This window comes from Aotus nancymaae, unplaced genomic scaffold (genome assembly GCF_030222135.1).
Source record: "Aotus nancymaae isolate 86718 unplaced genomic scaffold, 86718_ANA_hifiasm-v0.15.2.pri h1tg000072l, whole genome shotgun sequence".
NCBI classification, from domain to species: Eukaryota; Metazoa; Chordata; class Mammalia; order Primates; family Aotidae; genus Aotus; species Aotus nancymaae.
Window position 1 is genome coordinate 16300844 of NW_026988487.1, and position 27612 is coordinate 16328455.

Consider the following 27612-nt stretch of genomic DNA (forward strand, 5'->3'; position numbering starts at 1 on the left):
TTTTTTTTTAGATCTATTCCTGGTAGTCTGTGGAATTGTGAGCAGGAGCAATTTTTCTAGAAAGGCATTTGGAAGTGGTTAACAAGACCTTAAGACTGTTCATACCTTTTGGCCTCATAATTCTGCTTTTTAGCATTTATCCTAAAGAATTAATGTTAAGATGTTTATTATAGCATTATTTTTATGTAGATTTTTAAATTGAGGTGTATCTTGTTATCAGTAAAGTGCCAAGATCTTAAGTGAACAGCTTGATGAACTTTTACACGTGAATACATCATGAAAGTATCTTCCAGATCAAGACAGGGCACTTCCAGCATCCAGAAGGATCTTCTCAGTACCCTCCCTTCACCAAGAGTAAACACTATTATGATCTCTATTGCATAGATTTATTTTGCCTGCTTTAGAACTTCGTATGACATTATTTATAGTAGCCAAAAAAAAAAAAAAAAAAAGAGAGAGAAAACAGGCCAAAAGTCAAAGAAAAAGGAACTGATTAAATTATTGGTTCTCCATCTGATGGAATAATATGAAGCCATTAAAAAATGGCTTTGTTACAGGGTTTCAGTTCAGAAGATGGAAAGGTTCTGGAGATGGATGGCGGTGATGGCTGCACAATGATTTGAATGTACTCAGTGCCACTGAACTGCCCTTAAAAATGGTTAATGCCATGGAACTGTACATTTAAAAATAGTTAAGGCCAGGCGCAGTGGCTCACGCCTGTAATCCCAGCACTTTGGGAGGCCGAGGCGGGTGGATCACGAGGTCAAGAGATCGAGACCATCTGGTCAACATGGTGAAACCCCGTCTCTACTAAAAATACAAAAAATTAGCTGGGCATGGTGGTGCGTGCCTGTAATCCCAACTACTCAGGAGGCTGAGGCAGAAGAATTGCCTGAACCCAGGAGGCGGAGGTTGTGGTGAGCCGAGATCGCGCCATTGCACTCCAGCCCGGGTAACAAGAGTGAAACTCCGTCTCAAAAAAAAAAAAAAAAAAAAATAGTTAAAATGGGCCGGGCGCGGTGGCTCAAGCCTGTAATCCCAGCACTTTGGGAGGCCGAGGTGGGTGGATCATGAGGTCAAGAGATCAAGACCATCCTGGTCAACATGGTGAAACCCTGTCTCTACTAAAAATACAAAAAATTAGCTGGGCATAGTGGCACGTGCCTGTAATCCCAGCTACTCAGGAGGCTGAGGCAGGAGAATTGCCTGAACCCAGGAGGCGGAGGTTGCGGTGAGCCGAGATCGTGTCGTTGCACTCCAGCCTGGGTAACAACAGCGAAACTCTGTCTCAAAAAAAAAAAAAAAAAATAGTTAAAATGGTCAATTTTATGTTGTATATATTTACCACAATTTTAAAAATTCTTTTAGACTTTAGGTGAAGTGTATAGATAAATTTTTGTACAATTTTTGTCTTATAAATGTGAAGCTTTTTTTAATAAAACAAGTTTATGCAGAATTTGTAACGTTGAATAAATAATCTCAGTATGACATTCACTGAAAAGAATATTCAGAGCATACTGCATGTATAGCATCATCCCAATTTTTGTAGGGGAGTGGGAGTTGGTTATATATGTGTACACACACATAAATGTTCATTATCTCTACATAAATTTGAAAGCCTGAGGAGAGATAAGATGATACATCAATATGTTAATACAGTTTTCATTTTTGTGGTGATGCTTTCCTTTTACCAAACTTTCTATTATGATCACATTTTCCTTTTATAATGAGAATAAAACTTAATTTTTTAACAAGAAGAGAAATGACTAAAATGGAGGAAAATAAGACAAAACTTTTCAAAAATTGGCTTACTGGCTTTTAAAATTACTTTCTTCAAGGCCTGTTCCTTCTTCACCTCTAGAAAAATGTATTTGCCAAGTCTCTTTTCTCCAGGCCTGATTCTAGGTAATAGTCTTTACCGTTTCCCTTTTTTTCCCGAATTCTTTATATTAAATAATTGTTGATGTGATTTTCATTGACCATCACATGCTAATAGTGTATTTTTTTTTCCAGGTATTGAATTGAAACACCTTTGTCTGGAATACATGACTCCATGGCTGTCAAATCTAGTTCGTTTTTGCAAGCATAATGATGATGCCAAACGACAAAGAGTTACTGCTATTCTTGACAAGCTGATAACAATGACCATAAATGAAAAACAGATGTACCCATCTATTCAAGCAAAAATATGGGGAAGCCTTGGGCAGGTATTGAGTTTGCTCAGATATTTATCTAGTATCTGTTTTGTGCAGGTAATTATCTGGTGCCCACATTGGGCAAAGCACTGCCCTAGACACTAGGGAGAGAGTTGTAAAAAACACAATTTTCTCCTTCAGAAAGCATATAGACACTCACCCAGCTCTTCATCTGGTTCAAAATTGTAAATGTCTAGAGCGTATCTCAGGGCCAGAGAAAAGCTAGATTTTTGCACAGTCTCCTTCATGGCATAATTTTATAGAATTATATATATTACATAGAACTGTAGAAATCTGATGACATTTCTAGTAAATAGTGTTTTATTCTAGTTCTCTATGTACTAAGGTGTTAGTAGATGTTTCTTCTTATTGATGGTATTTGGGACACCTGCTTTCATTTATAGTTCTACATAAGAATGCCAATATTAAAAATAGGATATAATGCAAATTTTATTTTTATCTGACAAGAATTATGCATATCATTTCTTCAAAGTAATCACTTAAGGGAATAATGCCATCACTCAAAAAATGCTGCAACTCCTCCAAATAATTGGAAATAACCTTGGAGCCAGTGTTACAGCCCTAGAGAACATCTTGGTACTTCATGTCATTTCCTCTATTTTACTTATTTGTTTTTTGAGACTGGGTCTCGCTCTGTCGCCCAGCCTGGAGTACAGTGTGCAGTCTCGGCTCATTGCAACCTCTGCCTCCCAGGCTCAAGTGATCCTTCCACCTCAGCCTCCCAAGCAGCTGGGCCTACAGGTGCACACTAACACACCTGGCTGATTTTTGTATTTTTTCTTTTTTGTAGAGATGGGGTTTTGCCACATTGCCCAGGCTGGTCTTGAACTCCTGGCCTCAGTCCACTCGACTCAGCCTCCCCAAATGCTGGGTTTACAGATGTGAGCCACCACACCCAGCTCTGTATTTTCAAATTGCTATTTTATGTTGATCATACATTACTGTCTTAGAAAAACACAGAGATACTTTGCAAGTGAATGAAGATAGTATTGATAGAGATTTTAAATTTTTGAATACCAATCTCTTAATCTCTGAAGAAATCAAATGAATATGCTCATCCTTTCCTGGGTATTTTATGATAAATTGTATTTACTGACAGGTCTGTAAGTAAAATCTAGTATTTTTGAGGCCTTGGGCAAAATAGAATTTTCATATTGATTGGGCTGTTCCAATGAGTATTTTTTAATTAAAAATTAAATTGGTAGACTAATTAAAAACATGTTATTTTCCTTATTCAACTAGATTACAGATCTGCTTGATGTTGTACTAGACAGTTTCATCAAAACCAGTGCAACAGGTGGCTTGGGATCAATTAAAGCTGAGGTGATGGCAGATACTGCTGTAGCTTTGGCTTCTGGAAATGTGAAATTGGTTTCAAGCAAGGTAATCACTTTGCTTTTGCCTTCTGTACTGTAGTGTATCTGTTTTTATCAAGAGGTTTTTTGTTTTGTAATTACTTTTAAATTAAGCTGAACTTTTGTAATAAAACTTTTAGTCTCGTGTTTTTTCAAAAAAAAATTCTACTTCTTTACAGGTTATTGGAAGGATGTGCAAAATAATTGACAAGACATGCTTATCTCCAACTCCTACTTTAGAACAACATCTCATGTGGGATGATATTGCTATTTTAGCACGCTACATGCTGATGCTGTCCTTCAACAATTCCCTTGATGTGGCAGCTCATCTTCCCTACCTCTTCCACGTTGTTACTTTCTTAGTAGCCACAGGTCCACTCTCCCTTAGAGCTTCCACACATGGACTGGTCATTAATATCATTCACTCTCTGTGTACTTGTTCACAGCTTCATTTTAGTGGTAAGTTCTAGGAAAGGAATTCGTGTTTACCAGTTCCTTTCTCCATTTTGCTTCACCTGATCAATATAGGTTATCTTATTATTTATGTTGATGGCTTAACACCAAATTGCTAATTTAAACCATTACTTCCATTTCATATCAAGCTGTAGTAAAGATTTTCTGTGCACACTTGTCATGTAGACCTTTGTAGTTATCACATAAACGAAATACTCAGTGCTAGTTGACTGTGTTCCATTACCAGCACTGATTTGTAGATAAATGGAGCTAGAACAAGGTGCCTTAATATAATGTATTTAGAGGTTTGATTTAGGGAGCATGATTATGTAATTGTTATATGATACTCAAATTTTCTAAATTCAGAATGAAACATGGAACTTTAGAAATCAAAAAGTAATATTTTCTGTCTTTACTTGTTTCTTTATTCTCTTACAGAAGAGACCAAGCAAGTTTTGAGACTCAGTCTGACAGAGTTCTCATTACCCAAGTTTTACTTGCTGTTTGGCATTAGCAAAGTCAAATCAGCTGCTGTCATTGCCTTCCGTTCCAGTTACCGGGACAGGTCATTTTCTCCTGGCTCCTATGAGAGGGAGACTTTTGCTTTGACATCGTTGGAAACAGTCACAGAAGCTTTGTTGGAGATCATGGAGGTATATAAGGCAAAATGATAAGAAACTAAGTTAAAATCCTTTTTAAAAAATATATTAATACTAGCCAGGCGCGGTGGCTCACGCCTGTAATCCCAGCACTTTGGGAGGCTGAGGCGGGCTGATCACGAGGTCAGGAGATCAAGGCCATCCTGGTCAACATGGTGAAACCCCGTCTCTACTAAAAATACAAAAAATTAGCCGGGCGTGGTATTGCGTGCCTGTAGTCCCAGCTGCTCGGGGGGCTGAGGCAGGAGAATTGGTTGATACCGGAAAACGGAAGTTGCAGTGAGTGGGGATCGCGCCACTGCACTCCAGCCTGGCGATAGAGCGAGACTCGGTCTCAAAGAAAAAAAAAAATTAATACTATATAGAAGAAATATTGATTTATTGTGCTATTTTGTATTTAATACTTAAAAACACTTGCATGGAATGTGTTATTGGTAACAGTTCACTTAATGACATTACAATAAACATTTAAACAGTTCTAAAAACATTTATGTACATATATATTCAGAGTATCCCCTTTTTTAGGCATGCATGAGAGATATTCCAACATGCAAGTGGCTGGACCAGTGGACAGAACTAGCTCAAAGGTATGTCCCAAATTAAATATAAGTTGTAAAAATGTGTATATTATTGAAAATAAAGCTATTACTATATGATCAGTATTATAATTTATTATTTAGTATATATAAACACAAAGGTATAAGTTCTGTGGATCTTTTAATTGCAGATTTGCATTCCAATATAATCCATCCCTGCAACCAAGAGCTCTTGTTGTCTTTGGCTGTATTAGCAAACGAGTGTCTCATGGGCAGATAAAGCAGATTATCCGTATTCTTAGCAAGGTATTTGTTTTGCCCTCACTTCTCCCGTATATTTATGGTTCCCAAGTTGTAAAGCGTATCTTTCATTTTTCTAAAAGACGTTTAAATTTGAGCTCAATAAAATATCATATGTTATTTATTAAGCCTTTAAAATGTATTTTATTTTCTTTATTGTAATTTTTTGAAGAAATCTTCTCTAAAGAAGATGTCTTTATTTGTAAACTCTGATTAATTCAATATGCCTCTTTTGCTAAACAGGTACACTTAATATTTTACCAGTTTTCAAAGCATTTAATTATATGGTAAGACTATAGTCTTGTTTAAAATTATATAATTTGTAATTACTATAATAATGTCATTTGGATCACCCCATAGACAAAAAAAGAAAATAAAGAAAAAATAATGTCAGACTCTTATGTAGAAATATCAAAAATAAGAAAATAAATGTACATTAAGCTAGCTACCAAGATCATCATAGCATTAGAAATCATTCTAGCATTTATTAAATAAGTAAATGTTCCTGAATTTATTCTGAGATTCAGTTTAGGAGTTAATGTTTTATTTCAGTGAAAGTAAAATTAAAAATTCTGTTTTCCTAAAAGGCACTTGAAAGTTGCTTAAAAGGACCTGATACTTACAACAGTCAAGTTCTGATAGAAGCTACGGTAATAGCACTAACCAAATTACAGCCACTTCTTAATAAGGTAATTACTGTGTAGAAGATGAGTGCATTCATTTTGGGTATCAGTGTTGAATGTTGTTTTCTTTCAAAGAGTTTAGAAAATAAGATGAATTGAGAATAAGCTATAAAGAAAACGCTATAAAGTAGAACTTCTTAAAGTTTAGTTGTTTGAAGTAGTTATATTAGAAGAAGAGTAAGTGTGGATAGTATGTTCTCAAGTGCTTGAAAGTTTTTTGTCTCATCAGTGCTAAAGGAGAGATAGGTATATATTCTTTTTTTTTTTTTTTTTTTTGCGACGGAGTTTCGCTCTTGTTACCCAGGCTGGAGTGCAATGGCGCGATCTCGGCTCACCGCAACCTCCGCCTCCTGGGTTCAGGCAATTCTCCTGCCTCAGCCTCCTGAGTAACTGGGATTACAGGTGTGCGCCACCACGCCCAGCTAATTTTTGTATTTTTAGTAGAGACGGGGTTTCACCTTGTTGACCAGGATGGTCTCGATCTCTTGACCTCGTGATCCACCCACCTCGGCCTCCCAAAGTGCTGGGATTACAGGCGTGAGCCACCGTGCCCGGCCTATATTCTTACTTCTTTTATAAGTATTAATTATCTGCTATTGCCAAGTACTGTTCTAGGTGCTAGAGATAGAGGACTAACAAAGCCCATAAAACTCACTGCCTTCATGGAGCTTACTTTCTGGGATGGGTGTGGAGGTTGGTGAGTGGATAGATAATAAGGTAAACAAAATACATAGTATGTTAGTGATTATTACTGAGAGAAGTATACCTGATCATCGGAAGAGTTTGGGTGCTAAATGAAGATGATACTTTAAAGGAGTAAAATGATGTGGCCACTGTTTTAGTATGGTCTGAGCTTATCCCAGCTTTGTGCCCTGATTTAACATATCTAGACATCATGTTTTCATATTAATAAAGTGAATAATCTTAGATTAGATAATGGCATGGTATTGCCCTCCAATTCTAAAGTGGTTTAATTCTGTAATTTGAGTACAAAGATATGCCAGACTTAGGAGAGAGAACATAAATAAATACCTGTTATAGTCCTGGTTTGTCTACAGACATCCTAATTTTATATTAAACAAAATGGTTCTCTTGTCCCCATCTTATAAGTGAAAATGAGCTCAGAGGGGCTAAATAACTTGCCCAAGGTCACATACCTAATAAAAGAACTATGATTCTAGTCTGTTACTATCTGATTCTAAAGTCCATGTATTTTTCCTAATACCACAGTGCTAAATAAGGATTACCAATAATAAATGCTTCTAATTCAGAGTAGCAAGAGATTACCATACTGGTTAAGAGTGACGAGAAGTTGAAAAGATAGAGTTTAAATTCAAGTTAAAGGGAAACATAGGAGTTAATGTAGGTAGAGAGAAAGGGAGCAAGCAAAAAGCCTTGAGCAGCAAGGATAGCAATAGGACTGTACAAGAATGCTGGCACAATGGAGGGAAGGTGGGTAGAACATTACAGCTGTAATGGAGAAACTTTTCAAAAGAGTAGAGAGAGGGAAAGTTGTGAGGGCTGGATAGACCTCATCTCACATTCAGTATTGTTCAGAAAAGAGTTTGGAAATGTAGTTTTTAAGCAGACAAGTTATATAACGAAAGCAGGACTTAGATCCTGGTGGTAGTGTACCCAGTGGATTGGAGTAGTGAGAAAGTGAGGTAAAAAGAATCCATCTTTATAATAAATAAGGTTGGCATGGGTTAATGTCATTAGCAATAAGAAACAAATGACAGATACAAAAGAGACCACTCTAGAAGAATCAACAAACCTGGGTAACTGGATTTAGAAATTAAAGCACAGGGAGAATGCTAAGTAAGGTTCTCAGTCTAGCTAACAGTATCTTACACATGGAAAAGATGAAAAGCTTACCCATATCTTTATATTCCCCAAAAGAGAAAACATGGGTAATTTAGGAAGATAAGCTGCTTCATTTTTAACTTCAGTGTGTTTTGAAAGAGACTACTTCATGATTCATATTACTAGCCTCAAACATGTCTCCTTTGCCAGGACTCCCCTCTGCACAAAGCCCTTTTTTGGGTAGCTGTGGCTGTGCTGCAGCTTGATGAGGTCAACTTGTATTCAGCAGGCACTGCACTTCTTGAACAAAACCTGCATACTTTAGATAGTCTCCGGATATTCAATGACAAGGTAAGCAAGCTTTCCCTTGGGGTTCCTAGATTACTCAAATTTACTACTCTTCCCTTTTTTATTGTTGCTATTCTTTTAAAATCACAAGAAGCTCGTAACTTAAATATCAATTTCTATAATGTAACTTATCGTAAGTCTATTTCTTTACCAGCTCATAAAGAGCTATGTAAACTTGAATGCGTATTTTCTATATAAAAGTAGTAAAAAAAAAAAAAAAGCTGGCTGGGCACAGTGGCTAACGCCCTTAATCCCAGCACTTTGGGAGGCTGAGGCAGGCAGATCACAAGGCCAAGAGATCAAGACCATCCTGGCCAAGATGGTGAAACCCATCTCTACTAAAAATACAAAAATTAGATGGGCGTGGTGGTGCGTACCTGTCATCCCAGCTGCTTGAGAGGCTGAGATAGGAGAATCACATGAACCTGGGAGGCGGAGATTGCCATGAGCCAAGATTGCGTCACTGCACTCCAGCGTGGTGACAGAGCAAGACTCCATCTCAAAAAAAAAAAATGTATATAGTAAAAAAACAAATAAAAGCAGTACTGGCCTAATACTAGTAGATTTACAGAATAAGGATGAATAATACATGATTATCTTTGTCCTTACAGAATAAAGATAAATAATACATAATAATAATAATAGTAACTACCATGCCAGACCATATGCTAAGCACTATACATTCATTATTTTTAATTTTCCTAACCCTAAGGTAAAGGTTAGCATTCTCTGCCCTCCATTTCACAAGTAAAGAAATAATCTAAAGGTAAACTTATTTGTATTTAATAATGCCACTTAATGAAAAATAGGTATAATTCATAGTAGATAAGGAAGTTGGAGAGTTTAAAGGAAACTTTTGGGTACTTAATTTTACTAGTTTTTTCTTTTGTCTAATCTCACTTTAAAATAATACCATTAGTGGCTGGGAGTGATGGCTCATGTCTGTAATCCCAGCACTTTGGGAGGCCAAGACAGGTGGATCACTCGAGCTCAGGAGTTAGAGAGCACCCTGGGCAACATGACAAAACCCCATCTCTACAAAAAATGCGAAACTTAGGTCGGCATGGTGGCATGCACCTGCAATCCCAGCTACTTGGGAGGTAAGGTAGGAGGATTGCTTGAGCCTGGGAGGCAGAGGTTGCAGTGAGCTGAGATCATGCTACTGCACTCCAGCCTGGGCAACAGAGCGAGCCCCTGTCTCAAAAAAAAAAAAAAAAAGTGTATACATATATACACACACGTAAAATATATGTGTGTATATATAAAGTGTTTGTGTGTATATATATATTATATAAAATCCAACTCCAATTAAGATTAATAAATGTTAGGAGGGGTGCTAATTATGTGTGTGTGTGTGTGTGTGTGTGTGTGTGTGTGTGTGTGTGTGTGTGTGAACATGGGCAAGTTATTTCTTTCTAATTTGTAAAATGGAAATCTGATTGGGGTTGGATTTTAGTTCATGGAGAATCAAGAAGAGAATAAAATAGTATGAAATTATGTCTCTTTTGTCTTTGGATCAAAATGGGAAGAGTCTAGGAGAAAAGAGGGGGATGTTTTTAAAAGAATTTACGTATGTAATGAGATTTGCCTGACGTGAAGTTAACTGAGCTGTGGGTAGAAAGAACAGGATTATGGTTTTAAGTGTGAAGATACTTGGTATAAACATTATTAGTTCAGTCTACCAGATATAGTGTGAACCTGGAACAGCTAGGGGTCTGAGAAATAAGGAAACAAAATTTTAGAGGTAGGAGGTATTATGGAGTTTATTAATCAGACCTCCATTTTGCAAATTAGAAAGGAACTAAGAAATTAAGTAATTTGCCCATGCTTGTACATCTGTTTTGGGACTAGACCCTCTCTTTCCTAATTCCCATTGCTCTTTTTCTAGAACTGTTTTGGGACAATGGTGGTCAGTGATATCTAGCTATTGTCTATGTATATGTTAAGAATATTTGGAAATTGGCTGGGTGCAGTGGCTCACGCCTGTAATTCCAGCACTCTGGGAGGCTGAGTTGGGAGGATCACTTGAGGTCAGGAGACCAGTCTGGCCAACATGGTGAAACTACTAAAAATACAAAAATTAGCTGGGGTGGTGCAGGCTTGTAATTCCAGTGACTTGGGAGGCTAAGATGGGAGGATCACTTGAACCTGGGAGTTGGAGGTTGTAGTGAGCCAAGATGATACTACTGCATTCCAGCCTGGGCGACAAAGTGAGACTTCATCTCAAAAAAAAGGAATATTTACAAATGGAGCATTGCAATGGGGCATCTGCCTCGGCATTTTCATCTTCAGAACAGCCCAGTAGCAGGAGCTAATTTTGATTCTGGTGCCCTTAGGATGCTAGGCATCAGAGTTATAAGCTTGTTAAAAGTCACCAGGATGTAAATTGAGAGTCATTTATTTTGTATTGTAAATAAAAGTGATTTCATCTTCCACCATCTTCTCATTTATATGCTTAACTGTCTTGCACCAGTTAATTTGTAGTAGCTAAAATGTTCTGTGGTTTTCTGCAATCAACTGAAAATAATTTCTCTCACCTTGAAAGGATTACTTATATTATCATACTGTTGAACACAGAAACCAATTAAGTGAGCCTTTAAAGAAAGCTCCTGTGTGAACCTCATCAACCATCTCATGATTATCTTTAATAGAGTCCAGAGGAAGTGTTTATGGCAATCCGGAATCCTCTGGAGTGGCACTGCAAGCAAATGGATCATTTTGTTGGACTCAATTTCAACTCTAACTTTAACTTTGCACTGGTTGGACATCTTTTAAAAGGTAAAAGCCTATGTTAGAATATTTTTATGAAATAGTATTAAAAAACCAGAAGTAATTTGAATAATTGATTACTTCAAATAAATTGAAGTAGCTTAGCACATATGTCTTACTTGAAATGCAAACTAGGCCAGGTGTGGTGGCTCATGTCTGTAATACCAACACTTTGGGAGACCAAGGCAGGAGGATCACTTGAGGCTAGGAGTTTGAGGCCAGCCTGGGCAACATAGTGAGACTTCATCGCTACAGAAAACTTAAAAATTAGCCAGGCGTGGTGGCACATGCTTATAGTTCCAGCTACTTAGACTTGCTGTCGATGAATACTATTATTTTATACCATTGTACCTCACCTTTTCAGTACCCTACCCGTACCCACTTCTACATTGCTTAAAGCCAGTGATCTCCAGCTATTCTTCAGAGCCAGTTTATTCACTTCCTAACCTGGTTTTACTCCCCATTGCTAGCTTCACAGCTTGTTAACTTTGGTTCATTAACATGGGGCAGTCATGGCCAGAGACTGCAGTTAATAGGAACAGCGTGTAGTGGTAGGTCAGGCAAGGAAGGGTAAAGGAAGACCTGGGATAAGGAGCTGGCATAAACCCCAGTGGACTCAGCACTGGATGTGGCCATAATAGAGATTCTAGCTACAGCTTGAGTCAACAGTTTTATTTCAATTTAAATCTTAGGCCTGAGGGATGATGGAGATTCCCCCAGTTTTTGCCTGATATATATATGCATACACCCACTTCTGTGAATGTATGCATTTCATTTCACTTTCTTATGAAATTTCTACAAAAAATATTGACAGTGTTAATCTCTAAGACCAGTAGGGATTTCTCAAAAGATATTATACTTACAAAAGGATACCAAGGTAAGGAATTGCAACTGGGCTAATAAAGTGCTTACTTATTTTTTTATATCTAGAAGAATACTAGGCTGGGCATGGCAGCTCACGCCTGTACTCCCAACACTTTGGGAGGCCGAGGCAGGCAGATTGCCTGAGACCAAGAGTTCAAGACTAGCCTGGCCAACATGGCGAAACCCCGTCTCTACTAAAAATACAAAAATTAGCCAGGCGAGGTGATGCATGTCTGTAGTTCCAGACACTGAGGAAGCTGAGGCACAAGAATTGCTTGAACCTGGGAGGCAGAGGTTGCAGTGAGCCAAGATCTTACCACTGCACTCCAGCCTGGGTGACAGACTGAGACTCTGTCTTAAAACAAGAAAAGAATACTTTCTGTGTTCAAATCACCTATTTTTAAATGGAGTAGCATTAATGATTAACAGTTGGCCAAAGATCAAGTTTATCCTCTAATCAACTCTATTTATTGGACTCTTAGAGCATATACTTGCTATGTCATTAGGTTTTCTTTTAATTAAAAATATTTTTGTAAAAGAACTCATATTTTCCAAAGAAATCTTAAGGGTCATTCTAATACATAGATTTTCTTTTTTAATCCCTGTGTTGCTTTAGGGAATAGAAGATCTGAAAGACTATCATGTTTTTAATTTTCCTCTTCCTGGAGTACTATAGGGTTCTAGGGAATATTCTGTTCTACACATTTTTGGTGCTTAATTTTATATGTAATTAATTATTCACATTCAGATATGTATGTTTTACCTTCCCGAATAGCATTCTTGGAAGGCAGGAGTTATACTTCCTTTCCTTGCAGAGTTGCTAGTCAGAGAATAAGAACTCAGAAGATACTTGTTCAAAAAATTAATTAACTTCGTATTTTTTTTTTGTAGGGTACAGACATCCTTCACCTGCCATTGTTGCAAGAACAGTCAGAATTTTACATACACTACTAACTCTGGTTAACAAACACAGAAATTGTGACAAATTTGAAGTGAATACACAGAGCGTGGCCTACTTAGCAGGTAAAAACACAAAATAAACAAAATTAATCTTGCAACATCTATATCTAAGGATCACCCAAAAAATACAAATACCTATAGGTCCTCTAGCTGGTTGCTTGGGAGAGTAAAAAGGTCACAGTCTGGTCCTTTAGTGGTGGTTACAATTTTGAGAGTTTTGCCAAAACATTTTTCTATATGAAAGAATTTATTCCCATTAAAATCTGAAATGTGTTCCCTTGGTCATCTTTGGTTCAGGACATTACAGTGACTCTCTGTTATCTGTCATAAAATTGGAATGCTTCAGTCTAGCATCCTGGGCCCTTAAATAGCCCTCTCAGTTCTGTCATCTATCTCTAAATTTCATGAGCCTCATTTTTTATTACCACTCCAAATGGATAGGCTATTTTAAGCTAATCTACTTGCCATCTCCCACAAGTGACTGCCTCTTCAATATTCATTCCTTATGCCATTTTATCTGGAATGTCTGCCCTATCCCCACCATTCCATTAAAGCTTCCTATTTGCTACTATCTTTTGTTTCTCTACTCAGCAACACTTAGCACTTATGTACAATACAATTCTTGAACATAGTTTTTTGATGGAAAGTGCTGAGTCTCAGTTTCACAGACTTCCATATGTGTCACCTTTTTTGTTTGAACCATATGACCTTGAGCAAATCATTTAACATCTCAATATTTTTCCTCATTGAACTTAATACCTGCCCTGCCTACTTTGTGTTTGTTAAAATCAAATGTACATTAAAGCACTTGGAAAATAAAAGATGCTTATTAAATAAATCTCTTTGTATATTTCATGCTTATGTAGTCTTCCAAAATATGTGCACATTTAACAGGTATTATTCTCTTTAGGAGACTGTAAGAAGTTCATCCTGTTTTAAGTCACACTTGTGATTTAAATTTTTAAATCTGCCGCCTTTTTCCTTTTAGCTTTGCTCACAGTGTCTGAAGAAGTTCGAAGTCGCTGCAGCCTAAAACATAGAAAGTCACTTCTTCTTACTGATATTTCAATGGAAAATGTTCCTATGGATACATATCCCATTCATCATGGTGACCCTACCTATAGGTAAGTGGATTTACTCTCCTATAGTTACATAATTGTAATCAAGTTTCAATTTTCCAACTAATGGAGGCAAGCAGTGGAGTAATCTAGAAGGTAATATGGGGGAAATCTAGAGATGGTCTAGGAACAGTGTAAATCAAAACTCATTTTATAAATATGTAGCATTTTATGTCAGTTAGTAGGAAAGTTATTCTTCCAATCTAATTGTGCTAATGTTAACATTAGTTTGCCTCTGAAGCACAAACCAATTGAACAACAAAAGATATGCTCTTGAAAATATTAGGTTTTGGGGGAAGGGCCTGGGGAAAAAAACTAATGCAAAATATAAACACATTACGTGCTTGGATAGAGAATGAATCTATACAGATTTGTAAAAATATGCACATGCTAACACATTTATTTACTCAAATCACACTGAAGTTATTTAGAAGTTTTCTAAAATGTAGATTTCAATGGTAAAATAAATTATACCTGCTATACATGGTTTTGGGTAGTATATTTTTCAGTGTAATTTGGAGAAATTTCATGAAAATGACATTGGGAAATTTTTCTGTATTTTCAATTAAATAAAAATATCTTTAAGGTTTAGGGACAGTGTTGAACATAGAAAAGTTATCTTCTGTTTGTAAAACTTATATCATTCCATTTCTCAACATCCTGCTTTTTGATAAAAAGACATCAACAATTTCCTTAAGATTTTAACAATGTATGCAAAAATGTTTCAACATACTTGGTATTCAGTAGTCTTATTTTTGTCTACCCCATTATTATATTACTTTGAGGTATGCCCTTTTTGTTATGGAGAAGGTAAAATAGTTTGCCTCTGTTCCCCTGTCAAAGTATAATTTAATGTCTGATTTTCTTGATTTTTAAACAATTGCCTATTTAGACTTGATTTTTTCTGATTAAAAAAGAAATCAGTACAGTAAGTTCAAGGTCTTTTATACAACATGATAGCTATAGTTAATAACAATGTATTGTATACTTGAAAATTGCTATGGGAGATTTTAAGTATTCTCACCACAAAAAATAAACATATGAGGTAACATATATGTTAATTAGCTCCAAATTATACTGATTTAGCCATCCTACAATGTAAACATTTTAAAACATCATGTTGTACACCAAGCTTGTCCAACCCATGGCCCACTGGCTGCACACAGCCCAGGACAGCTGTGAATGCAGCCCAACGCAAATTTGTAAACTTTCTTAAAACATTAAGAGATTTTTTTGTGATTTTTTTTTAAGTTCATCAACTACAGTTAGTGTTAGTGTACTTTATTATGTGGCACAGTATATTCTTCTTTCAATATCGCCCAGGGAAGCTAAAGGACTGGACACTTAATATATACCTTTTTATTTGTCAGCTTTTAAAAATTTCAGTACAGTTCTTTTTGTTCAGCATTTGGTGAGTACTTACTGTGTATAAGATACTATGGCAAGAAAGTTGATAATTCCTGGGGATACATCAAGAGTTTGTACCCTAAAGCCCTTTAAAGTGCAGTTTTAAAATTAATTAATTGCTGTTGTTAGGAAATAGGACAGCCACTTGGAAGGAGCAAACAATGGTTGTTATTTGTCACCATGTTAATTAATTTTTCTTTATTGTTTTAATCTCTCAGGACACTAAAGGAGAATCAGCCATGGTCCTCTCCCAAAGGTTCTGAAGGGTATCTTGCAGCCACCTATCCAACTGTTGGCCAAACCAGTCCCCGAGCCAGGAAATCCATGAGCTTGGACATGGGGCAGCCTTCTCAGGCCAACACTAAGAAGTTGCTTGGTTAGTTTATCTAAATTATCTAGATTTTATTATTATTATTTTTAAAAATATACATCTTCACTCTTGAAAAATTATTTGAAATTTCAAGATTATCGAAATTTTCTCTCTCAATGTCACAGTTTTTGATGCCATTTAAAAGAGTTGGATAGATCAGTTAAGCACTGTAAGTTGAGATACAGAAATGAGAATGGGACCTTGAAACAGTTTTTTCTGAATCTTAGATAAGTATTGTGACTCTCCTTATTTTGTTTTGCCTTGGCTGGCCAGCAGGGAATGGGACCATGAGACATAGTAGATAAATATCTATAAGAAAGGAAGAGTCTTGCTGCACTCAGGGCCTTTAATGATACCCTGTAATACTTCCCAAATTTTTTTTTTTTTTTTTTTTTTTTTGAGACGGAGTTTCGCTCTTGTTACCCAGGCTGGAGTGCAATGGCATGATCTCGGCTCACCGCAACCTCCGCCTCCTGGGTTCAGGCAATTCTCCTGCCTCAGCCTCCTGAGTAGCTGGGATTACAGGCACGCGCCACTATGCCCAGCTAATTTTTTGTATTTTTAGTAGAGACGGGGTTTCACCATGTTGACCAGGATGGTCTCGATCTCTTGACCTTGTGATCCACCCGCCTCGGCCTCCCAAAGTGCTGGGATTTACAGGCTTGAGCCACTGCGCCCGGCCATTACTTCCCAAAATTATCATCTGAGAGAATACATGAATATCATATGAAGCTGTAATAGTACTCTTTGCCACACTGTCTTTAAAAAGACAGAAAGACATATGTTTTTCAATAACTGAAAGAAATAGGATTCTTTTTTTTTTTTTTTTGAGACAGTGTCTTACTCTGTCACCCAGGCTGGAGTGCAGTGATGCAATCGGCTCACTGCAACCTCTGCCTCCCGGATTCAAGCAGTTCTCCTGCCTCCCTAGTAGCTGGGATTACAAGTGCATGCCACGACGCCCAGCTAATTTTTGTATTTTTAATAGTCAAGGGGTTTCCCCATGTTGGCCAGGCTGGTCTCAAACTCCTGACCTCAGGTGATCTGCCCTCCCAGGCCTCCCAAAGTGCTGAGATTACAGGCATGAGCCACCATGCCCGCCCGGAGAATAGGATTCTTGAAATTAAGATTGCTCAGTTACATCAACATTTGTAGAATTATTGTCTCTGAGAGGTACACCTAAAATGCTATGAGACTCTTTTCCATTTTAGTAACTGAAAGTAAATGAATGAAAAACCCACTAGGCGAGGTGCAGTGGCTCACACCTATAATCCCAGCACTTTGAGGGACTCAGGTGGGAGGACTGGTTGAGTCCAGGAGTTTAAGACCAGCCTGGGCAACATGGCAAAACCCATCTCTACAAAAAATACAAAACTAAGCTGGGCATGGTGACGAGCACCTGTAGTCCCAGCTACTCAGGAGAATCACTTGAGCCCAGGAGGTGGGGGTAGCAGTGAACCAGGATTGCACCACTGCACTCCAGCCTGGGTGACAGAGTTAGACCCTGTCTCAAAACAAACAAACAAACAAGAACACTGATCTTACATAGCTGCTTAGAGGAAATGCAGTGATGTTCTTGTATCCCATTGGGTAAAATTATAATTGTTACTGGAATACATTGGGATCTATATTTCAGTGGCCAACACTGTGAGTGGTTCAACAGATTTCAGTTATCCATACAAACGTATTTAAGTATCTTTAGGTATTGGAAAAATGTTTGTGTTCATAAGGAAATTAGTGAACAAACAACAAATTGTAACATAAATAACCTGCCAGTAAACCAGGAAAGAAATAGAAACCATGATGAATATCAATCACGGTTACTAGCCACATAGGTGTGTTACTGTTGTTTGAGTTCCCTTCTATTGTTACCTCACCATAAGTAATCGTTTAGGAGTTTCCTGGTTACTTTGTGTTTTGTAATTCTGGATTTTCATGCCAATGCCGTTGTTAATGAAAAACCTCAGAAACATGGGGGAAAAATATAGTATTGAATTCATTGAACCCATGTACTAAGTGAAAAAGATGTGGTAACTGCCCTAGAAGAGTTTGTAATTTGTGTCCAAGACTTATAGTTAGCCAATCACAATAGCAACTCCAGGTGCCATTAAAACAATATGTCTTGATGGAGGAAACTGGAGATCTGGGGAAATTAGAAGAAAAAAAAAACTTCAGAGAGGATATAACATTTGAGCTGTGTCCTATAGATTTAATGTATGCTTGCAAAATAGACAACAGGATAAGAAAGGGTGTATGTTTAAGAGCAGCAGGGAATAGCAAGAATAAAGAAAAGGTAAAGAAAAGGCAGGAAAGCAACTGACAATACATCATAGCATCATGGGGATTGGGGTAGGAAATGAGATGAGAAGAAGGATTAGAACTCAATTGTAAATGACTGTGTGCCGTGGTAAGCGATTTAGCCTTATGCATTCAGCTGAGATATTTAAATAGGGGAAGAACTTGACCAAATTTTAATTTTTGCCAAGTTTTTCTAGCAGCTATGTGGAGAGATGGAAAGAGATTTTTAGCAAGGAAACCATTTAATAAAGTTGATATAGCAGTCCAAGCCAAAAAAAAAAGATACGGGCCCTGTACTAGGCAGGAGCAATGGGAGAATGGAGAAGACCCAGGAGATTTGGAGCTGGGCATAATGGTGCACACCTGTAGTCCCAGGAACTCAGGAGGCCAAGGCAGGAAGATAGCTTGAGGCCAATCTGGGCAGCACAGTCAGACCCTGTCTCAAAAAAACAAAAATCAGGTTTGGAATAGGTTTCTGAAGTAGAATGGACATGACTTAGTGACCAGTTGTTGCAGGTAGGGAAGGGGAGAAGATAGTGAAGGATGTCAGAAGTTTCTAGTTTTAAAAACTGGCTGAATAGTGATTCTATTCATAGAAATCGGGACTAATATGCTTACAGTACATGATAAATTTAGGTTAGTTGATTATATTTGAAATATTTTCAAGACATCTGGGAGTGTATATCTAAGAGATTAACCACAAGATGTACCTGGAATTTGGGAAGAAAGAAGTAAACAAGTAAACATTTAGAATTTATTAACTCACAGATAGTTGAAGCTATTTAAGCAAAGTGAGATCTTCGAGGAATAATGCAGAGAATAGAATAAAAAGGAAGAATGAGAAGGAAAGGAAAACTAAATGTAGAAAGTAGTGTCGCAGTCTCATGTAGTATGGAAAGCACTGACTGGTTTTAGAAAACCTGAGTTTTCCATCTGGTCATTGTCTAGATCCCTAGCCATGCTACCTCAGACTAATTATTTAACTGCTTATGGCTTCATCAGTGTACATGTGTGTGAAACAAAGAAGCTGGACTAGATAGATCCCTTTGGACTGTTAAATTATTTGGCCTTGGTATTTATGACTATGATGAATAGTTATTCATATTAATTCTTGAAATAATAGAACTTTGTATTTCTCAAGTGTTCAATTGTCAGATTTTATTATATTGGCTTTAATTTTTGGCTTTTAAAAAATAATACTGTTGGCTGGGCATGGTGGCTCATGCCTGTAATCCCAGCAGTTTGGGGAGACCAAGGTGGGTGGATCACTTGAGCCCAAGAGTTTGAGACCAGCCTAGGCAACATGGAGAAACCCTGTCTCTACTGAAAATAGAAAAATTAGCTGGGTATGGTAGTGCGTGCCTATAGTCCCAGCTACTGGGGAGGTTGAGGTGGGAGGATCACCTGAGCCCGGGATGCAGAGGTTGCAGTGAGCTGAGATCACACCACTGCACTCCAGCCTGGGCCACAGAGTGAGACCCTGTCAAAAAAAAAAAAAAGAAAAAAAGGTGAAGTGTTAATACATGATTACATAATTAGAGAAACTCAAAGCCAAGTGGGAGATTATGCTACTTGCTATTTTTGCAGCATCTCCCAGTGTAGCTGGTTTTTAGTATTTTCAGGCATGCATATCATTTTTTCAAAGCTTAAAAAATTAAAATCAAACTCTGCTTTTTCCTAAGCTTGGAAATTCCTCATGTATTAATGAGTAGTTCTTGGCACCAGCAGCATTTCTTAAACTGAAAAGACTGGTCAGACATAGTTGACCTTTGCTACTGAATAATGCCTACCCTTGTATTTATTACCAGTTATCATATTTGTTGATTTACCTCCAGTGTACAGAATATAATCTCAGATTTGTACCAGTAAGGTGCATCCTGTCCTGAAACAGAAAGCTGCGGGAATCAAACCCTTTGAGAAGATGTAGAATAAAGGAAAGAAACTTTGCTCCAGGGATATATTAGAGCTTTCTTTGAGTCATAAGTGAAAGCTTCATATCCAAACATTTTTTTTAGTATATTCCAATTTATAGACACTGTGGTTAATGAACTTCCCATATTCTGTAACTTTTGTTTATAGGAACAAGGAAGAGTTTTGATCACTTGATATCAGACACAAAGGCTCCTAAAAGGCAAGAAATGGAATCGGGGATCACAACACCCCCCAAAATGAGGAGGGTAGCAGAAACCGATTATGAAATGGGTAAGAAACAAAGTATTGATGTAGGTTATTGAAAATAAGGTGGGAGAGTCCATTAAAGTCATGTTTATTTTTCAGCCATTTCTTAGACTCTTTAGGATGAAATATAGAAACGTTTGTCATTTCTCAAAAGATGACTGTTCTTAAAATGACAATTATCTTGAAGCTTGTGTAAAACTTATCATATATATTATATACAGCATTGTAAATAGGTAGCCAAAACTTTTGTATAGGTGAATAGTAATTCTGTATGATGTTTATGTTAAGTGTCTACTAAAGAAAGCTGTTGAATTTTAGAAGTAACATTGAAATAGGTGAAGTGATTATTCAGGTGTTTAATACAGCTGATCATGTTAATTCCCTATCTTACTGCAGAAACTCAGAGGATTTCCTCATCACAGCAGCACCCACATTTACGTAAGGTTTCAGTGTCTGAATCAAATGTTCTCTTGGATGAAGAAGTACTTACTGATCCGAAGATCCAAGCGCTGCTTCTTACTGTTCTAGTAAGGATTTCCTCTTTCTGGGTCTCCCACCCTCAAATTTTTATTCCAGTCTACTTTTAGGAGGCCCTTAAATATTAAAAACATGAAGAGGATACAGTCTTCTGCTTCTCACGAAAACAGATAACAATTCAGCCACAAAGTAAAAATGTTGTTTGTTTACTTTTTTGCATCTTGGCAGGCTACACTGGTAAAATATACCACAGATGAGTTTGATCAACGAATTCTTTATGAATACTTAGCAGAAGCCAGTGTTGTGTTTCCCAAAGTCTTTCCTGTTGTGTAAGTATCTCATTTTGGTTTTAATTAACTTTCGTGCCTGTCTTTAAGTCAAATCCTTTATAAAGGCTTAGGAAAAATATTACCTGGTAATGTGTACTGGTTGCAAAGAGGGCAAAATGAGATACTGTGATAGTGATTTTAGGTTTTGAGAGACAGTAGGTTTAATGAGGGCTAAGATTAGTTTTGACCTATTAGATCTATTAGAAAGTTTATAAGGAAAGACTTTTTTAAAAAATCTGGTTAAGTGGTTTATTTTGATGATCATTGTTCATTTTCCTCACTTAGAAGCAAACCATCACTGGTATATCTAAATCAGCATACCTGTTTTGGTTTGCTCTCTAGTAGAGCTTTTGTATTTATCCACAGCTGAGTGAAAACAAAATTGACCTTCTATTTATGAGGTAAATATTTATTATCTCTTAAGGATTAAAAAATATTAACCTTAAAGTGTTCAAATTTAAATAGTTCAGAGAAATTCTAGTCCTGATCTAGGCCTTCTATATCGTGTCATTATTTTCTTTCTTTTCTTTTTTTTTTTTTTTTAAATCTCATGTTAGAATTTTAGAGAGTTAGGACTCAGTTATTTTTATTAATGGAGTATAGCCAGGTTAGAAATAATTTTTTTCTTAAGTTTCAATTGGATCATGTATTTCACTCCCTCTAAACTAATTTTGCTTTCTCTATTTGATCTGACTCAGCATTTTAAAACAACTAATTAACCTTAAATTTAATTTTTTTTCTTTTTCTTTTGCACAGATCCTAAATTTAGTTTTAAATTCCTAAGTGCATGTCAGCATACAACAGATGGAAATAGTACTAAATGCTAAGTAGCAGACAGAGCCAACCTTGTTCTAGGCAAACATTTACTGTATATGGTTACACATGGTTATGTGACATTACCAGTTGTTTGTTTTCACCATTTTTTCCCTGGTGACTAAAACAAAAGACAGACACACACACACACACACACACACACCCCACACACACACACACGTTCATTGTAGACAATTTGGAAAGTGTAGAAATACCTCAGAAAGTAAAAAGTACTCATCTCCCTTCAATTTTGGCACATTATTCTGGGGAATGTATAATATGTTTTCCACTGCATATTTTCATTTAATTTTCCTCTAAAACGTTCTTCTGTTGATTTTTTTTTTTTTAGGCATAATTTGTTGGACTCTAAGATCAACACCCTGTTATCATTGTGCCAAGATCCAAATTTGTTAAATCCGATCCATGGAATTGTGCAGAGTGTAGTATACCATGAAGAATCCCCACCACAATACCAAACATCTTACCTGCAAAGTAAATAAATGTATCTGGAGAAGGATGGTTGATGAACTTGCTAACATGCACACGGTTGTAGAATGCACTGGCTACAGAATTCTTTATAAGGGATAGACTTGTTCATACTTTTATTTCCATATTTCATTTTTCGACTCTCTCAATTGTATGTTCGATGTAACTGGTTGACAACCTTTTAAATTAAAATGTGGTTTTATACTGAATATATTTTAAGTAGATTTTAGTCTCTTTGACACTCCTTCTAAAAACATGTTTTCAGCGTGTACATAGGGTTTATATATCGTCAGCTATACAACTTACTTAACTTCTGTTACAATTAAAAGATATCTTGCTTGTTATAAGAGTAACATTTGATTTGTTGCAGGTTTTGGTTTTAATGGCTTGTGGCGGTTTGCAGGACCCTTTTCAAAGGTAAGAAAATATATTTTTCTGTAACTTTTGGTAAAATGAAGGTTTCTGTTCAAATTAATATGCCTGCTTTAAGAACACACAATATGCTGAAAACCAGAATAATAACTCATGATAAACACATATGTTACTTTTTGAAACTTATGAAAAGCTTCAAATGTGAACTTTTGAAACCCTTGTCACAAGGTTTTGTTCCAGGAGGCAGCATGGTGTGAGTGTGTGTGTGTATTCACTTTTACAAACAAACTCAGCTTATGCTCTACTTTTCAGAAGAGTATGATAAACCTCTGTGATATTTTTCTGCCTCAGTCCCTGTGTATTTGATAATCTTAATGCACACAATTAAATATCTTACGACTAGCAAGGAGCATTACCATGGTTAAAATCTATTTCATGAAAGCATTTTTATTTCCAACCATTAGATCAGATTCATTTCTCTCTGGATTTGTCCTCATTTTGCTCCTATTCAGTTTTTGGTTTTTTGGGGTTTTTTTTGGGAAGACAGAGTCTCGCTCTGTCGCCAGGCTGAAGTGCAGTGACGCAATCTTGGTTCATTGCAACCTCCACCTCCCGGGTTCAAGCAGTTCTCCTGCCTCAGCCTCCCAGGTAGCTAGGACTACAGACGTGCACCACCATGCCCAGTTAATTTTTGTGTTTTTAGTAGAGACGGGGTTTCACATGTTAGCCAGGATGGTCTTGATCTCTTGACCTCATGATCTGCCCACCTCAGCCTCCCAAAGTGCTGGGATTACAGGCGAGAGCCATCGCTCCTGACCTTGGTTTGTTTTTTGATTGGCATTAGTTGATGTAGTGCTACATAATATATGTTTAATCATTTTCTCTGTATGTGGTCTCTCTCCAACTGATCAAAGTTCCTTGAAGATAGGATTTCTGTTTCTTCCTTGAACAGTTCTTAGTGTAGTGTTTTAGATACCCAGGGTGCTAAATCAATATGAATTTTATAAACCTTGTTCCAGTTTTTAAGAATTGAGTTTTTCATTTATTTCCTTTTGCTATTACTGAATATCTAATGACATGCAAAGGTTGTTACTTAAAAAGTGGGCCTTAAGTTATGGAAATAAGTATATTATACAGCAGTTTTTGCATTTGAATTGCCAGTAACTCTCTGAGCCCTTTATAGCATCTAATGAGTAGAATCTAAATGGCAGCTGGAATGATGATGCTCATTTTCTCTGTTTTGGAAAATTGGCTAGACATCATTCCTGATGATTGTATTGTCTCAGTATTAAATTCAGTCTGTCTTGTGCATGGCTTTCAGAAAATTCGGGTTCATCTTGAAGCTTTAAGTGTAAGCTGAATAGAAATCCCTCTTGTAAGTCCTATGGTAGTCTATAACTATTACTTCACTCCCCTTTTTTAATGATAATACAAAGGAAGGAAAATAGTAAACTAAGTCTAAACAAAATTAATATATTTTGGCTTCAGATGGGGATTTACTTAAAAACAAAAAAAGGAGTTAAAATAATTTCCTATTTTCCATTACAGCAAACACAAATTCCAGACTATGCTGAGCTTATTGTTAAGTTTCTTGATGCCTTGATTGACACGTACCTGCCTGGAATTGATGAAGAAACCAGTGAGGAATCCCTCCTGACACCCACATCTCCTTACCCTCCTGCATTGCAGAGCCAGCTTAGTATCACTGCCAACCTTAACCTCTCTAATTCCATGACCTCACTTGCAACTTCCCAGCATTCCCCAGGTCAGTAAATGTGATCTTTATGTGACCTTGAACAATAATATAAGATACCAACATTAGGAATTCCCTTCTGATCAGTTTATAGCAGATTTTGCTCCTTTTTGTTATGAGATTCACCTTTCATTTCTTCTTTACCTTGTAGCTGACTTGACTTTTCTTGCTCTGTTAAGCTTTCTGCTTTCAAACAAGTTGTACATAAGATAGTAAAATGGTAAAATGTCCACATGATAGTCCAAGGTTGACAAGTTTCTAGAGTTTGAGCAAGAAGAGCAACTTAAACCACATTATTCTGTAAGTGAACAGAACTATAATTCCTTTACTAGATATACTAACATTGCCCTAAAGGCCTCTTTCCTCTTGTCTCTGATATAGCATACTGTATCAAAAACAAAAAAAAGAAGAAACACAAAATCTAATCTACCTCACTTTCCTGCTACCAGCAATAACTCAATCATCCATAAACCATCCTAAAAATCCGAAAGTAAATAATCAAACAAAAAAGTCATCTCAAGAAATAACGTCTTAAAGCCCATAAGTATATTCCCTACTGTAGAGTCACTGTTAGGTTCAAATGGGATAAGTATACCAATTCATAATGCAACTTAGATTTGAATACACTGAGAAATACTAATAGCTAATAGCTCAGGTGGGACTGAGATAAACAAGATGGCAGAAATGGCAAACCTACAGAACTCTGGACTCACTGAGTGTCAGAGTGAATGGTTTCATACAACTGTGGTTGACCCAGGAGGTGCTATTTGTTACAGAACTTACACTGTTGTGTGTTATGATGACAGTGAGTAATGAAGGAAAGCTTTTATTAGGGTCTTGTTTTCTATTTAGAAAGATATTCTTCTAAAATGGTCAAAAGAAACTTAATTTAAAGTTCCATTATCTGAAAAGTTCACTTATGAAACACATCATTCTATAAGGAAAAATTACTATATATAGTTCTTTTAAGTGTTAGCATAGATTTTAAAAGAATCAAATGACATAACTATTCTGTGATATTCAAGATCAGTAAATAGAATTCCCAGTTTATGATCCCAGTTCTACGTGAACATTCAATTTGTGTAGTTTTGAAGGTTCTGAAGAATCTGGCAATTCATTTTTTAAATTTTATGTAATTAACTATATTATACTATTAAATTTTGGTTAACAACAAAGCTTTGGTCAGCAGAGGAAACAAATTTTATTTGAACATTTGTCAGGCCAAGGCAGGTGGATTGCTTGAGAAAAAATGTAATCCTTTTTCTCCCCCAGAAATAAGTAATATAAAGTAATCCTTTTTCCCCCCAGAAATAAAAGACGTCTGTCTTTTTTCCCTCATATAACAATGTTTGTTTGCCCTCTGTCACTAACACTCTAGTATAGTGTTTCTCCAAGTGTGATCCCAGACCCCATTTTGGAGCTTGTTAGAAATGCAGATGCTGGAGTTTCACCTCAGATCTGCACAAAAAAACTCCAAGGGAAGCCCAGCCAGCAGTCAGTATGTGAATAAACACCTCAGGCGATTCTTACGCACACTAGAATTAGAGAAGCACCGCCCTAGGGGCTGCCTCTGGTCTTGCCCATTATCAGCATTTCAGCTTTGAAGGCCAGTGCAAAACTTAAAATTTCCTTTTTTTTTACAAATAATGCAACCACTGAATTCTTTCTTCCTGCTTCCCTGCTGATAAACTCTGTAGCGTTTTGGAGCTAGGGAACCAAACAGGTAATTTAGTTTTAGGCTCACAATGTTGTGTACATTGGGGAGACTGAGTTTTAGAAGAGCTAGGTTAACTGCTTTATACAGTTCTTATCTAGAACCAAGGCCAGGTTCTTTGTATCACATTCATTGCCTCCCATGTCTGTTGTCTGTCCCATTATCTATGTACTTTGCTTTCCCCTTCTCTATTTTCTTTTGTTTGTTTGTTTATTGCTAACTCATTACTTCTGTCTGCCTTGCCTTAAACCTACCAGTTCTTTTTTTCCATGGGACTATTTTTAGGTTATTTGTTGAACAAAAGTTAAAAAGTCTACGAAATTAGAAAATTCATGGACTCTGTTTACATTGGTCCTCCAGTTTTTAAAGTCTGCTTTTGCCTTTTGGACTACTAAAGTGGTGGTAAACATGTCAAAAATGACTAGTCTTTATATTGACTTTTTTAACCCAGTCTAATTGATAGGGAGATTTCTGCCTATCTTTGCCCATTAATGGAGATAATAAAATAGTGTGGTTGAGAATAAGGAACCATTACAGATTTCTCTGCTAGTTGATTATTTGCTTGTGTCCAGTGTTGATTGGATATTTGCCAAATCATTTGCTTTGATAAAACAGTCATACTCTACAACCTTTTATTTATAATTGTTTATTAAAATCAGAATAGGTTTTATGGCTTTGGTTCCAGTTTCATATTAATGGTGTTATCTCCAGTAGTTCTCCAAAGATCGTGCCTGAATAAATAGACTTAACACCTTGGGAACCTCTGACTATTCACAGAAGAGATGAGATAGTTTAAAAGTAGTAGAATTAAGTGGAATCATGCTGTTCAACTCTGCCTATCACTCAGTTGTATGTCATTGGTTTGCCAGATCATTTTACTACATGTTTTCAGAGAAAGGATTTATCTTTTCAAAAGTAACCTTACTCTCCCACAAAACCCGTTTATATATGTAAATTGTGGTTTCATGTTCAGAAAAGGAACCCAATTTATATACTCAATCACTGTGTTTTTGTCATTTGCTCTTACAGAATAACTCTTAATGGTAAGAGTTGATCTTTTGTTTATAATTAGATGTATTGCTTCATATCTTTAGCACCATATAATCTTATATCCTTATCTCGTTTTTTTTTCCAGAGACAGAGTCTTGCTCTGTTGCCCAAGCTGGAGTGCAGTGGTGCAATCTTAGCTCACTGCAACCTCCACCTCCTCAGTTCAAGCGATTCTCCTCCCTCAGCCTCCTGAGTAGCTGGGATTACAGATGCATGCCACCACATCCGGCTAATTTTTGTATTTTTAGTAGAGACAGTGTTTCCCCGTGTTGGCCAGACTTGTCTTAAACTCCTGACCTCA

At 36.8% G+C, this 27612-nt stretch overlaps 1 protein-coding gene across 3 annotated transcripts in view; it reads left to right on the forward strand.

The window, feature by feature from the left end:
* NF1 (neurofibromin 1) overlaps positions 1 to 27612 on the forward strand; it is a 309766-nt gene that overhangs the window by 268043 nt on the left and 14111 nt on the right. For all 3 annotated transcript variants that reach the window (XM_064367666.1, XM_064367667.1, XM_064367665.1), the window contains 18 exons: positions 2014 to 2207; positions 3459 to 3599; positions 3751 to 4030; positions 4463 to 4677; positions 5209 to 5270; positions 5411 to 5525; positions 6107 to 6208; positions 8216 to 8356; positions 11005 to 11131; positions 12878 to 13009; positions 13935 to 14070; positions 15690 to 15847; positions 20219 to 20341; positions 20714 to 20844; positions 21023 to 21123; positions 22286 to 22428; positions 22793 to 22839; positions 24343 to 24559. In XM_064367666.1, the coding sequence (XP_064223736.1) occupies positions 2014 to 2207; positions 3459 to 3599; positions 3751 to 4030; positions 4463 to 4677; positions 5209 to 5270; positions 5411 to 5525; positions 6107 to 6208; positions 8216 to 8356; positions 11005 to 11131; positions 12878 to 13009; positions 13935 to 14070; positions 15690 to 15847; positions 20219 to 20341; positions 20714 to 20844; positions 21023 to 21123; positions 22286 to 22428; positions 22793 to 22839; positions 24343 to 24559 (2565 nt within the window). The remainder of the gene's footprint in view (positions 1 to 2013; positions 2208 to 3458; positions 3600 to 3750; positions 4031 to 4462; positions 4678 to 5208; positions 5271 to 5410; positions 5526 to 6106; positions 6209 to 8215; positions 8357 to 11004; positions 11132 to 12877; positions 13010 to 13934; positions 14071 to 15689; positions 15848 to 20218; positions 20342 to 20713; positions 20845 to 21022; positions 21124 to 22285; positions 22429 to 22792; positions 22840 to 24342; positions 24560 to 27612) is intronic.